The sequence below is a fragment of the Myxocyprinus asiaticus genome, chromosome 43 (genome assembly GCF_019703515.2).
Source record: "Myxocyprinus asiaticus isolate MX2 ecotype Aquarium Trade chromosome 43, UBuf_Myxa_2, whole genome shotgun sequence".
In the NCBI taxonomy this organism is placed as follows: domain Eukaryota; kingdom Metazoa; phylum Chordata; class Actinopteri; order Cypriniformes; family Catostomidae; genus Myxocyprinus; species Myxocyprinus asiaticus.
In genome coordinates, this window is record NC_059386.1 from 35,343,690 (window position 1) to 35,357,691 (window position 14,002).

The window sequence follows — 14,002 nt, forward strand, 5'->3', positions numbered from 1 at the left end:
TGAATTATTTAAATATTTAATGATTATTTTTTAGTTATTTCATCTTTACTTTCATTGAGTGATGTGCCGATAAGTTACACTGAAAAAAATAAATAAAAAAAACCCTCGAAGCTTGTGCTTATATGAAAAATCAACCCAAAGATAATGTTAAAATTAAAATGGATGCAAACTAGTGCTAAAATGAAATACAGGGGACATTTATTGGTTTATTCAGTGATTTAATCATTAATCAATGATTTCATTTTGTATTTAAAGATTTATTTAATAAAAAAAATAAATAAAAAAAAGATTAATTTGGCCCTCCATATAGCTTTTACTAGCTGTGTGATTTCTAGCTATTTTTCCAAATTAAAATAATGATAACACAAAGTATTGTGTGTATAAAATAATAATAATAATAATAATAATAATAATAATAATAATAATAAAAAACAACACAAAATGTAAAGCTCACGCCTGGAGTGACACATAAAAGTAGGTTGCTAAAAATAATTTGTATTTGTGTTTTTGTGGTGGGGCCAGTGAAAATGTTGGCAGAGCAAGTATAAAATCTGAACTAACGGCATGATTTTCCATTATCTACAGAACTCTTTTGTTTTTGTGCCATCAACAATGTGAATTTTGTTAAAGGATTGAATCAAGCATCATTTATGTAAAACATACATCTGTCAAATATTTGAGAAAGCACAAAATCCATTGAAATGACGATATGATGACAACAAAGTTACAGAAGGGAAGATGCAACAAAAAAAGATGTCTTTTATCAATCAACCTACCTCCTATAGCCCGCCGCAGACAGCGTAACCTTCTCAAGGGTTTGAGGATTGTTTGCTGGATCCGATCCGCCCATTTGAAACAAACAACAACTGGCCTTTTTTTTTTATTTATTGGAATTTCTGTCATTTTAAGCTGTCAGTGTTTTCACAGCGGTTTTGTCCTTTATATGGTAATTGCTTCAGCAAGAATATTGTTTTTTTTTTTCTGTGTTCTCTGCTGCAGCTGACAGGCTATAAATACAGTAATAATGCGCTCTGCATATATTAGTGCTTAGCGGTTTAGTGCTAATTCGTTTTTGCAAACACCTCAGCGTGCCAGCTGTGTGATATAATAATTTGTGTAATGTATGTGAAGAATGCAAAGTTGGAAATGTTGTTAAAACAAAGTTTTGACATGCCAGTGCTAAAAGCGTTGCTTCAACACAATCAAAATGAGGCAACGGGGAAAAAAGGTGTTACCAAATTGTAGGAAAGCTCAGCGAGTAAAGACACTGACTACCACCCCAGGAGTCGCGAGTTCGAATCCAGGGCGTGCTGAGTGACTCCAGCCAGGTCTCCTAAGCAACCAACTGGCCTGGTTGCTAGGGAGGGTAGAGTCACATGGGGTAACCTCCTCGTGGTCGCTATAATGTTGTTCTTGCTCTCGGTGGGGCACGTGGTGAGTTGTGCGTGGATGCCGTGGAGAATAGCGCGAATCCTCCACACGCACTATGTCTCCGTGGTAACGCCGGAGACGCGGAGGCAACTGAGATTCGTCCTCCGCCACCCGGATTGAGGCGAGTCACTACGCCACCACAAGGACTTAGAACGCATTGGGAATTGGGCATTCCAAATTGGGGAGAAAAGGGGAGAAAATCCCGCCCCCCCCACCCCCCCAAAAAAGAGGAGGGACGAGTCGAATGTATTTATTAAATTTTTTGTGTGGTAATCAACATTATGTATTGAAATCTGAACATTCCTTTAAGCACATTTCTCCCCCCAGTTCTCATTACTGTAATTTAATGGATAACAATTAATGGATTGTATTCGTTAACATTTGTTAACGCAATAGTTAATGTGAGTTAACAATGAACAGTACTACAGTTCTAGATTATTTATTAATCTTGGCTAATGTTAATTTCTACATATACTAACACTTTTTTCATTAATAATATATTAACATTAATAAAGCATTATGAACAAACATTAACAATGAAAAATAAAATTCTGATAAATTAAGAAACTTTATCCCAGATTAATAAATGCAGTAAAAAAAATAAATAAATAAATAAAAAAGATTGCTCATTGTTATATCATGATACCTAATGTATTTACTTAACAAATCGAACGTTAATCTAAAATCGCTAAAAATCACATTAACACGTATAATTTTTACATCTTGTGGCTATACTTTTGAAACAGTGTGTATTTTAAAGTTTATACTAGCCCCATTGACTTCCATTGTAAGTACCGTACTGTAATCACGTTTTGATTTTCTTTTTTAAATAATCGAGTCGAAATAATTTTCTGTGGTAATCAACATTATACCAAAAGATTTTGTTGTCTGATCTTAACTTGTACTAAACCCCAGAACATTCCTTCAATGTAAAATGTTACCCAGTTAATGTACAATATTAATAATAACATGTTTTTTCTCATTAAAGTACAGTAACTAACAACAAAATATGATGCCCTTTTTTTCTTTTGATTTCAGGCTGAAATATGACCAGGCCATTTTCTAGACAGATTTCATGAGATTCATCCAAAGAGACAAATAATCATCGAAATTAAATCCAATTCAGGCAAACACTATCCAGGTGGTATGACTCCAGCACACAGGGCAGAGAATTATATACTTCATAGGGAACATCTAATAAATGTTCTTCCTACCTACAAATAATTGGCTGTTGAGTTGGAGATGAATGTGTCCGTCTGTTGGGGCTTTCTGGATGGCTCCAGGATGATGGTCCACATATAGCGAGGCTTCCTTTACATTTCGTTCAGCTCTCACGTGATGCCAGCGATCATCATTCAGAGCAGCGGGCATCTCAACTCTCACCTCCAGTGGACCGTTGCCAACGTCAAATGAGAAGACCACTTCAGTTGGTGCTGGAAAGGAAAATTATTTTTTTTTATACAATGTACAGTATAAGATTATATATGCAAACATTAGTTTATGAATTAGATATAATGATTTTTTTTTAGCAGCATTTATTTATCTTAAAATTAGGGTTAAAGTAAATTAATTACTTTATATACATAGCATTTTTTGGTAACACTTTACAGTAAGGTTATATTCATAAAGGCCGATGTGAACACAGATGTTTCTAGCCACACAAGCTTGATCTCGTGTGTTGTTGCGTTCCAAAATGTGTCGGACTCGCTGATATACAGTATATATAGAACTGGATCACTGATGCTATGGTAAACTGCCTGCAGGAGGTGAAGCCACCGGAAGTGTTCAAGTGACCATCTTGGACTGCCCAAATTCTGAGCATCAATGACTGACAGACAAAAACACCCTCGTTTCACCGTCTCCGACCTGCGGATACGACAGTTGCATTTCACCCTTGTGATGAGCAGGATGGAGCCGAGCGGCATCTGAGCAGAGCGAGGCCGGGAAGATAAGTGGCAAATGACTTTCACCTGTGTGCCACACTGGTCTCGCGTTCCAGCAAGGGGCGCCAGGAGTACTTAAGGAGAAGAGAAAGCAGCAGATGGGAGAGAGAGACACGTGAAGCTGTCTGTGTGGGTCTGCGTGTCAGAAGTGCGGGTGCTGAATATGCACTATGCAATATGTTGAATGTACGGCTAAAAAGTCTTATTGTGGAACACTGAAAGGTCTTTGACAATAAATGTCTGAGTGTTTGTCAACCCGGTCCCAGCTTCCTCCTTTGCCATCGTTAATTGTTACACAGGTGCCGAAACCCGGTAGGAGGAAGGATGCGTCTTCCGGAGTCCTCAGTGCTGACTGGGGTTCGCGACGCCAAGGGAGTGTTCGATCCGGTTGCACTGGAGCCCCATGTCAACCGGCAACCGGAAGGAATGGCTAAGGGGTCCAGTGCCGTCACCCGGCATCGCGGACGGAAGCAGGACAGCGGACGAGAACCACTCTACGGCGTAACTGGGGCCAGCGAGCTCCTCTCTCTCTCCTCTCTGCTTTCTCTCTCCCTTTTGTTATTCCTGCCCCCCCTCTTCCTTTCTCTATTTCACACTGTTCCCCCTCCCAGGCATGCACAGGTCAGATCCGGAGACCGGTGTGACCCATCGATGCTCCCTCCCTAGAAATGGTGGGGGGGTAGGTCACAGGCTGGAGAAATCCCCGACCTGAGTTCGGCAATAGGGGTATGTGGTGAGCAGGGCGGAGCCGAGCGGCGTCTGGGCAGAGCAAGGCCAGGAAGATATGTGGTGAATGACTTCCACCTGCGTGCCACACCGAATCGCATTCCAGCGAGGGGAGGCGGGAATATTTAAGGAGAAGAGACAGCGGCAGATGGGAGAGAGATGTACGAAACTTGTCCGCGTGTCTGAGTGTTTTTAAGATTTGACGCAGCTGGCTGAAAAGCAGTGTGTGTTTTTGTTGCTTTATATGATGAAAAGTGTCATTAAATGTCTATGTGTTTGTCAAGCCGGTCCCAGCTTCCTCCTTTACCTCCTTAATTGCTACAGCCCTCTAGTGACAATCATGTTTAATATGCTCGTTATGGATAATATTCGTTACGAGGGAGAAGATATATACGTGGATTGCAATGTCAGAGCATTCACCATCATCAAAAGAAGCTGCAGAACTGTCCAAAAGTTTTAATGAAAGTAGGAAAAGCTGTAACATCTGCTTGTTTAGGGTGACAATACGTCCTTACCCCCTTAAAGTCAGACTGAGATTTCTAAATCGCCTTAAATGCCCAGAATTTGCTTGTTTTCATAATGAAGTGCTCCCTGTAGTCATACATGGACACATGTCATAAATACGTGTTCGTTTGTCATTTAAACCTAGCGTATCAGTTTAATTTTAACCAGCTTTGCTTTGCGTGTCTCCCTCACTTATAACACTCACTGTGCGTGTGATAGAGAGTGCGCGCTCTTATTCAAGTGATGCGAAAAGGCACTTTTTAAAAATTGTATCCCCTTTTCTCCCAATTTTGGAATGCCCAATTCCCACAACTTACTAGGTCCTCGTGGTGGCGCGGTTACTCACATGAATCCGGGTGGCGGAGGATAAGTCTCAGTTGCCTCCACTTCTGAGACCGTCAATTCGTGCATCTTATCACATGGCTCTCTGTGAATGACACCACGGAGACTCGCAGCATGTGGAGGCTTATGCTACTCTCTGCGATCCACGCACAACTTTACACACCCCCCATTGAGAGCGAGAACCACTAATCACGACCATGAGGAGGTTACCCCATGTGACTCTACCCTCCCCAGCAACCGGACCATTTTGGTTGCTTAGGAGACCTGGCTGGAGTCACTCAGCATGCCCTGGATTCGAACTCGTGACTCCAGGGGTGGTAGTCAGCGTCAATACTCGCTGAGCTACCCAGGTCCCCTAATGAGAAGGCACTTTTTAATGAAAACATAAAACAAGTCACTCTTAACAAACACTTCGATGTTCACAATAAATACATCTGAAAATGTCTGTTTGTATCTTACCTAAGTTTCAGTGAACTTGTTTACATTCAGCTGATCTGTTCACCAATGAAGTTTGATAGAGGTGGATACTGTTTGATATACACCGATCAGCCACAACACCTGACTAATATTGTGTAGGTCCCCCTCATGCCGCCAAAACAGCTCCAACCCGCATCTCAGAATAGCATTCTGACATGCTATTCTTCTCACCACAATTGTACAGAGCGGTTATCTGAGTTACCATCGAACCAGTCTGGCCATTCTCTGTTGACCTCTCTCATCAACAAGACGTTTCCATCCACAGAACTGCCGCTCACTGGATGTTTTTTGTTTTTAGCACCATTTGGAGTAACTTCTAAAGACTGTTGTGTGTGAAAATTATCTAATCAGCCAATCGTGTAGCAGCAGTGCAGTGCATAAAATCATGCAGAAACGGTTCAGGAGCTTCAGTTAATGTTCACATCAACCATCAGAATGGGGAAAAAATGTGATCTCAGTATTTTGGACCGTGGCATGATTGTTGGTGCCAGATGGGCTGGTTTGAGTATTTCTGTAACTGCTGATCTCCTGGGATTTTCAAACACAACAGTCTCTAGAATTTACTCAGATATTTGATGGTTTGAAAATAATGCCAGGAGATTGTGTTTCACACAGAGCACTGAAACTGAACAACAAGAAAACAATGTTTCTTTCTTATAATTTCTGAAACAAGTTTTAATGCATCTCCAGATGAGAGAGTTTTACATTCTGTTTCAATTGAAAGAAAATGATTAAAAGATTGACAGGGCTTTTCACCTGGTTCTGATGTGAGAAATAAAAAACATCTAAAAGAACACAACTGAGATCTCTTCAATATCTTGGCTGTTTCTCCTAGACAGCAACGACATTAAAAGGAATATTCCAGGTTCAAAGTTAAGCTCAATCGAAAGCATTTCTGGCATAATGTTGATTACCACAAAAATGTATTTCAACACGTTCCTCCTTTATATAATTATAACTAGAGCTGTCAAAGTTAACGTGTTAATGTCTTACAACAATGTCAAAGCATAACATATATAGTTACATATTTTGTTTTCTTTCCTAAGGATGTAATACATGCATTTTGACAGGAAAAGAAGTATATATAGAGTCAAATTTCAGCAGTTTGAAAATCTTCGATTAATCACGATTAACTGTGAAAATGATGCGATTAATCATGATTGAGAGTTATTTTTAGTGCGACTGACAACACTAATAAAAACGCAAAATATGCTAAATATAGTGCTGAAATAATTATAAATAGTTATATTTAAATAATTACAAATAATATATATTTATTTATTTATTTATTAAGGTAAAATACATCACGCCACAAATCCTGTCGACTGAGCTTATCTTCTATTGAACATCTTCCTTAAAACGCAGTGCAAACAACTTTTGAAGTCCACTGTAACATGTCACAAAAATGTCTCAAACTGTGCTCAGATCTGCTGAGATGTATCAAAGTCTAAGACCTCAATATAAACTCAAACATTTCTCATCCAAGATACTGGAGAAAGTGTTCCCCTGTAGCTACATTATCACACCCCAAGTCTAGTTCACACCACTCATTAAACAAGTTTCATTATTCAGTCTTCTCATATGTTTGAAAATCAGCCCAAATTCAGTCTCCGCCTGCCGTCCCATATGTAGGATATCACAGCGTTCGAATGAAGACTTCTCTCGCCTAAGAAACGAGGCACCTTCTGTCATGAAGCAGTACTCTCTCTTCTGCAAAAATGCTGATGGTGTGTGATGACCTCATTATTATTCATAGCACGCGGGACCTGGCATGCCAAAGCTGACACTTAGGGTGTGCTACAACAAAACGTAAAACTGCTGCTGCGAAGGGAATGTGCCACGAAAAACCAAGCGAGTAATTTTGGGAAATGTAGACACTGCCTTGTCAAATGACACCTCAACAACTCTTTAATAATTGAATAGTTCACCCAAAAATGAAAATTCTGTCTTCATTTACTCACCCTATGTCATTCAAAACCTGTATTACTTTCTTCTGAGATGTTTAGCAGAATGTTTATGCTGCTGGGCCTGTCAAGCTATAAAAATGACAAAAAAGTAGCATAAAAACTATATAAAAGTAGTCCAGACATCTCATGCACTATTTTCAAGTTATATAAAGTCATAAGATTGCTTTGTGTGAAAAACAGATCCAAATTGAAGTCGTTAATCACTGAAAATCTCATCAACAAAATTACTGACGGAAATGTTTATTGATAAAATAAAATAATATACAAAATTTTAACCAAGCACAACAAAATAATTACCATCACTTTTACTTTATTAAAATAAGCTGTCATTTATCACAAATAAGAGTTACTTTGTGCCCATTTAAATAGATCGATATAGACATTGAAACCACTTTTTCCCCCCACAAATAACCACTAGATGGTGCCATAAACATGTAAAACTTACATATCATAGATTGTTTGGCTTGTCGGCTTGAACAGAGAGTGAAACAGGAGCTGTCAGTCATTATGTATCATATTTGATACACATTGTGTTATAGGGTTAAGTACATATATAAAAAGAAAAAAAAAGTGTGAAAATTAACACTGACTTTAGCTCTCAAATCTAATTTGCACTTTCACTTATTGAACCTAACACATCGCATATCACATACAAATATAATGCAAAAATTTGGCATCAGTGACGCCAAACCTGGTGCGATGCATCTTCATATACCACAATTAAATGTACATGGACATGAAAGGAATTTAAGAGCTACATGTATGGGTGAAGGGAACATTTTCAGCATAAAGCATTTTAATTTCTTCAAGTTTTTCACACAAAGCTATCAAAGTTTCAGAAGACTTTGAATAAAGCACACGAGTCAAACGAACTACATTTATGATACTTTTATGGTGCTTTTATAACATTTTTGACAAGACACTTGACAGTGTCTGGCCTCCTTCCATTTCACTGAAATGAGTAGCGTGAACATTCTCCTAAACATCTCCTTTTGTGTTCCACAAAAGTGAAAAATAGTCGTGCAGTATCGGCATGAGGGCAGGTATTGGTTAATAATGACAGATTTGTCATTTTTGTGAGCACTATTCCTTCAATACCATCAATGCACCACAGATCTCATGATGTTCCTGCACGCTTCTTTAAAACAAACCTCCTATTGAGTTCACGTCTTTCATGTACGGCCGCATGGGTCACCCAGCTCTGTCTCAATATAATGAGAGGTTAATTGCACTCTGGCAGCCGAAGGATTCGTCATTATAAAGGAACAAGCGCCCAGTGCTGTAAGGTCTTCACATACTCAACTATCATCTATCACGTGAACTCATTACGGTCGAGGATTTTACTAGCTCTTTTATGCAGTTAATCACTCTGCAATAGACAGCGATCATGTGGTGGAGAGGTGTAATAAAAACCTGCACACACTCAGAGGACGTGGACTTTATAGAGATTGGGAGGACGGTGGTTATTACATGGGCGTGAGAGACATAGTACTTAGAAAACAAACAAGATTTGTTATATTTTATAGAGTGTTGAAGGTGGTAATTTGGGTGTTCTTAGCAAGGTTGTGCAAAATTCAATATTTCAAAATTGGATTTTATATTGGAAATTACGTGTTCTCCCACCATGGCCCAATTCAGACTATATTAAATATAGCCTAATTTTCATGTCTGTAACACAAACACTGCAGGACAACTTACACACTGAACGTTTAATACTTGGAAAAAGTGGTTTTGAAAACATCTGACTCTCTACGTATGAGCAAAAGTAATAGTAATGCTTGCTTTAACAAACACTACTAATAAAATGACAAAAGGTCTTAACATGATCATTTAGAGAGGGGTTTCAATCGGAGCGCATTACAAACACTGCAGCACATCTCTACATATTGGTTCAACAGCTACTCTGCAGTAATTTCCCTGGAGGGAACTATTTGGCGATGTCTGTATATTCAGCAGACAACGTCTCTCGATTTTTTTCCCCCTCTGGTGTATAAATAAATATGCAGGACTGTTGACATACTCAACAAACATATGTAACCCAACACAAACACTCACACACACAGTTGGAAATGCATTTGCTCAATTGATAAATCAAATCTTGATTCTTGTGGGTGATTTAAATGCAAAATATTTTCTAAAGGGATGAATCTCACAAAATCTCACAGGTCTGTGTCATATGTCAACACAAACCATAGGGGAAAAAAAATGTTTACATAGAGAAAATAAAGCCTTTTTTTAAGACCATAACAATTGTTTGCATTATGACAATTTTGATTGATATTTATTGATTGATTGATAATTTTCAGGACAATTAAGCACATTTTACAACCCAATTCTCATTACCACATTAATAAAAATATATAATATTTATTAATTTAATAAGATATTGTATTAGTATAATAAGTATTTATTATTTACACAATATTTTAAAATATTGATACAAAACAAAACATTATTTTATGGACAATTAAGCATTTCTCATTACCGTATTAATATAATACATATTTTTATTAATGTAATAAAATATAGTATTAGTATAATCATTCTTATATTACAGTTTTTTAAATATTGATACAGAAAAAAAAAATTATATATATTTTTATGGGCAATTGATCACATTTTCCCCACCCAGTTCTCATTACAGTATTAATATAATAAATAGCTTTTAATAATGTAAAAAAAAATACAGTATTAGTATAATAATTGATATAATACAATGATTGTTTTTATACTGATACAGATGTTTTAATTTTACTGCTCTCATTATTACTGTATTACAATAAAAATGTATATATTACAATATTTAAAAAATATTACAATTATGTAATTATGTCATAATACAAATATGACATTATTTTTAGGCCAATACAATTCTCATTATCACATTGTTTTGTAGTAAAAATGACTGTGAGAATGTTTAACTAATTTCATCATAAATTAAAGGCAGTACAACAAATACAACAATTTCTAAATACTTAATCGTATTTTATTTTATTATATATCTTTTTTTACACAATAGAACTATTAGAATGAGATTTTTTTTTGTATTTACAGTAATGACAATTGCTTAATTTAATTTTTGTTTGTGTGGATTATTCTATCGGTTCAATAAATAGCAATTGAACTTCATAGTTTGGGCCCTGTTGTTCATTTTTAAAATGGATATTTTCATAATGTACCAACCAGCCCTATGCTTAATTGCCAAGCAAATTGTCATTCCTTTTTCTTTCTTTTGATTTTGAGAAAATGAAATATGACCCTGACATGTTCTTGACCGCTTTCGTGAGATTTAACCTTCGAGGAACTCAAAGGGAACTCACAGCTCAGTTCGATCCGAATGAAGTCTTTAATTCCCAGGTTTTCCAGGAACACTCCAGAGGACGAGCTGGTTTTGAACAGGAAGGAGATATCTGCGCTCAGCTCCCCGTGAAACGTGGGAAAGTGAAGGTACGACGTCTCTTTGTTGAAGAAGGCCGCGTTCCAAAAGTTATCTGGAGAAAACATTTACAGCGTATCACATTTATACAGTTCACAGGGAACTCCACGTTATGTCATCGTTTTCATTAAGCACATTTGCACACGTGTCAAACTGTTTCCCAGTGCTATAACAGGAAGCTGATGTATAGGTTGACAGAGTAAATGCTTACAGTCTAATTAGAGTGATTGATATTAAGAGGCTCGGGGTAAATCTGCATCATACTTACTGTCACCATAACAGCGCAGGGGTCCCACTCTGTAGGCCGCTTCAGAACCGGGTCTGTTGATATCACCAACAGCCAACGCTCGCACAGGCAAATGATCTTTATGAGACAGCATCCCTGAGTCTTTAGACCTTTCAAATATAATCAGAGCACATTTGAGAACAACACAATATAAGATTGATTTCAATCAGACTGTAAATGGGTAAGTCTCGTGAAACCTGTCAATAACATGTCTAGGTCATAATTAAAAGGAATGTTCCAGGTTCAATACAAGTTAAGCTCAACTGACAGTATATGTGGTATAATGTAGACTACCACAAACAATTATTTCGATTCAACCCGTTTAATAATAATAATAATAATAATAATAATAATAAAACAATAACTGCGGCAACTTTACTGTAAAGACTCAATTCTGTTAAAATGAAAAAAAAAAACATTGTGAATTATACAGTTAAATTTGACTGTTTTGTAAAGTTAAATAAAATTTATGCTGATTAATAAAACTAAATCATTGCATGCCGTTCAAACCGTTCAATGAAAATCAACAATAATCAGAATTACGAACAAACTTAAAAGAAAAACATCCGTATACATTAAAACCAAAGTATAATTCGGTTTTCCACGTGTCGCTTTGTCTTGTGCACAGTACGAGCAGTGTTGGGTGTAATATAATTACAAAGAAATGAATAACTGTAATTTAATTACTTTTTAAAAAACAAAGAGTACTGTAGCGCATTACATTTCAAAATCTATTTACCCCTTAAACTCTGGTGCATTTTTGGGCTGCCGCCGCAATTTTTCACACTCAAATTTAAAAGCTAACCATTCACGGATACTGTGGACTAATTGCAAAAATTTGGTCTGCTCACATAAAAAAAAAATACAAATAAAATAAAAAAAATTAATATTGTATGTGTTTAGAATCTTTTGTTGTAAACATGTAATTCTGAATCTTTTCACTCTACCTCACTTTGAAAAGTCTTATTTTATTCCACTAGGTGGCAGCAAGCACTAGAATTTTTTCCTCTATCATTTTTTCCATCACAAAATGCCGATCTGAAATGTAGGTGGCGCTCTAACGCATTTTAGCCCTCACAGATGTGCTCGTCCATAGACATTCAGTCTAATTTTCAGTTCATGCACCACCCTCGTTATTTCACCAAATATATCGGCCTCTGAGTGGACTAGAAGCTCAATCTAAGTGTCATTAGAAAGCTGAGATCCCTCCCTTTGTGATGACGTATTTTTTGATGATTTGTTTTGCATGTTTTTCTAAGTATGCAGAAAATGCATGCGTCTGCCGTTGACTGTACTAAAGATTATCACAACAACCGTACAAGCTCGCGGTTAAAAACGGTATTCTTTGGAAGGCCAAAGCTCCCGACTATGCAGAAGATGTACCGATATATGGATAAACGATATATACCTTGGCCTTTACAGTAATGAGAATTTAGAAGGAAATGTGTTTTATTGTCACGGAAATAACGTCACAATGAAAATATCTTAACAGTCCTAAAAACAGGCTTCAATTCCTTTTTGCAAAACAAAATGTCTAATGTTTCTGTTTATATTTTGTGTTGAAATATAACTTTGACATGTTCTGGACAGATTTTATGTTGCATGAAGCGAGTTGCATTCAGTACCACTCTTTGCTGTCAGCATCACAGTTACAGAAGTGTTCGGGATACACACAGTTATCCTGCAGTCCACACGCACACTGCTGACTGCCCGGGATTGCCCCGCCCCAGTACATGTGGGCTTCACCCGACCTGCCCACCCACCAGGTGAATGGGGTGCCATCTGCAACAAGACAGACATGCTCAGAGCATCCAAAATGAGATAAAACTGCACACAGAATGAGTATTTGTGTCCTTCCACACTGTTTTTCAATAGCTGTCCTGTGTAAACATGCACTAGATGGAGGTCTTTGACCATTGCGTCTTGCTGTTTTGTCAGTGTCCCGCACAGGAGCGACGCGTTTTTAGATGCCATATCAAGTTAAAAAGCTTCAACTGCTCAAAAAGCTTCTGATTATTTTGCTAGTTGATTAACAAGACGATTAATCAACCATGCGGGTGGTTATTGAAACGATTAATCTACAGCTCTTAACCAACAATTCAGCTTGTGCCTTGGGTTAACCCTTTAAGCTCTGAGGGTATTTCTAAAAATGTCTTGATTCAGTGGCATACCCATAAAGGCTTATAACTCTACAAAAAAAACAAAAAAAAAACAAGGAGGGTCAAGTTTTTGGTATCATTGTAAAGACAACTTTGCCACTTTTTAATGATATAGATTATGATACATTCTGAGACTCTCAGCCTAAGAAACTGCTGATTTATTTATATATCTCTGGGTGTAAATAAGGTGGCTCTGAAAAACTTTTTTGTTTTGTTCCCGATCATGTCAACTCTATCCGAGAAAGATTTTGTGTTGATATGACAAAGCAATCAAAAGTTATAGCATTACAAATATAATTTATCTCCAAACAAATAAAACATAATAATTGTACATAAGAACTAATTACACATGCAAACACAACAATGACTAAAGGTTTGTATAGCATGCAGACATGATTTTAGTAATGAGATTTCACAGAATGAGTTTCATTCTGTGTCATTTGAGTCATCATTGATTCTGTGCCATGTATTTGGCGCCATCTTCTGGTGGTCATATGTAACATTGTGCTGCATGTGGATTATCTAATGATCTCTGTATCCGATTACCTTATGTGTGGGCTCGTTTGAAAGATAATCACCTCTTCTGCATAAAGGTAAGTTTATATTTTATTTTATTTTTCGGGAAGTTATAAGCAAAAACGTGGCATATAAGCAACACCAACAAAACTGTCAAAGACATATACTTAGCTATTACTTGCTTTTTTGTTTGTGAGTAAAACAAACAAATAGGC

General features: G+C 37.1%; 1 protein-coding gene across 1 annotated transcript in view; it reads right to left on the minus strand.

Annotated features, from left to right (window-relative positions):
• The window catches only part of cntnap3 (contactin associated protein family member 3), a 163,134-nt gene that overhangs the window by 20,654 nt on the left and 128,478 nt on the right, over positions 1-14,002 (minus strand). The window contains exons 14-17 of the mRNA XM_051686355.1: positions 12,738-12,894; positions 11,095-11,222; positions 10,711-10,881; positions 2,646-2,864 (exon numbers count right to left, since the gene is read on the minus strand). Coding sequence (XP_051542315.1) covers positions 2,646-2,864; positions 10,711-10,881; positions 11,095-11,222; positions 12,738-12,894 — 675 coding nt within the window. The remainder of the gene's footprint in view (positions 1-2,645; positions 2,865-10,710; positions 10,882-11,094; positions 11,223-12,737; positions 12,895-14,002) is intronic.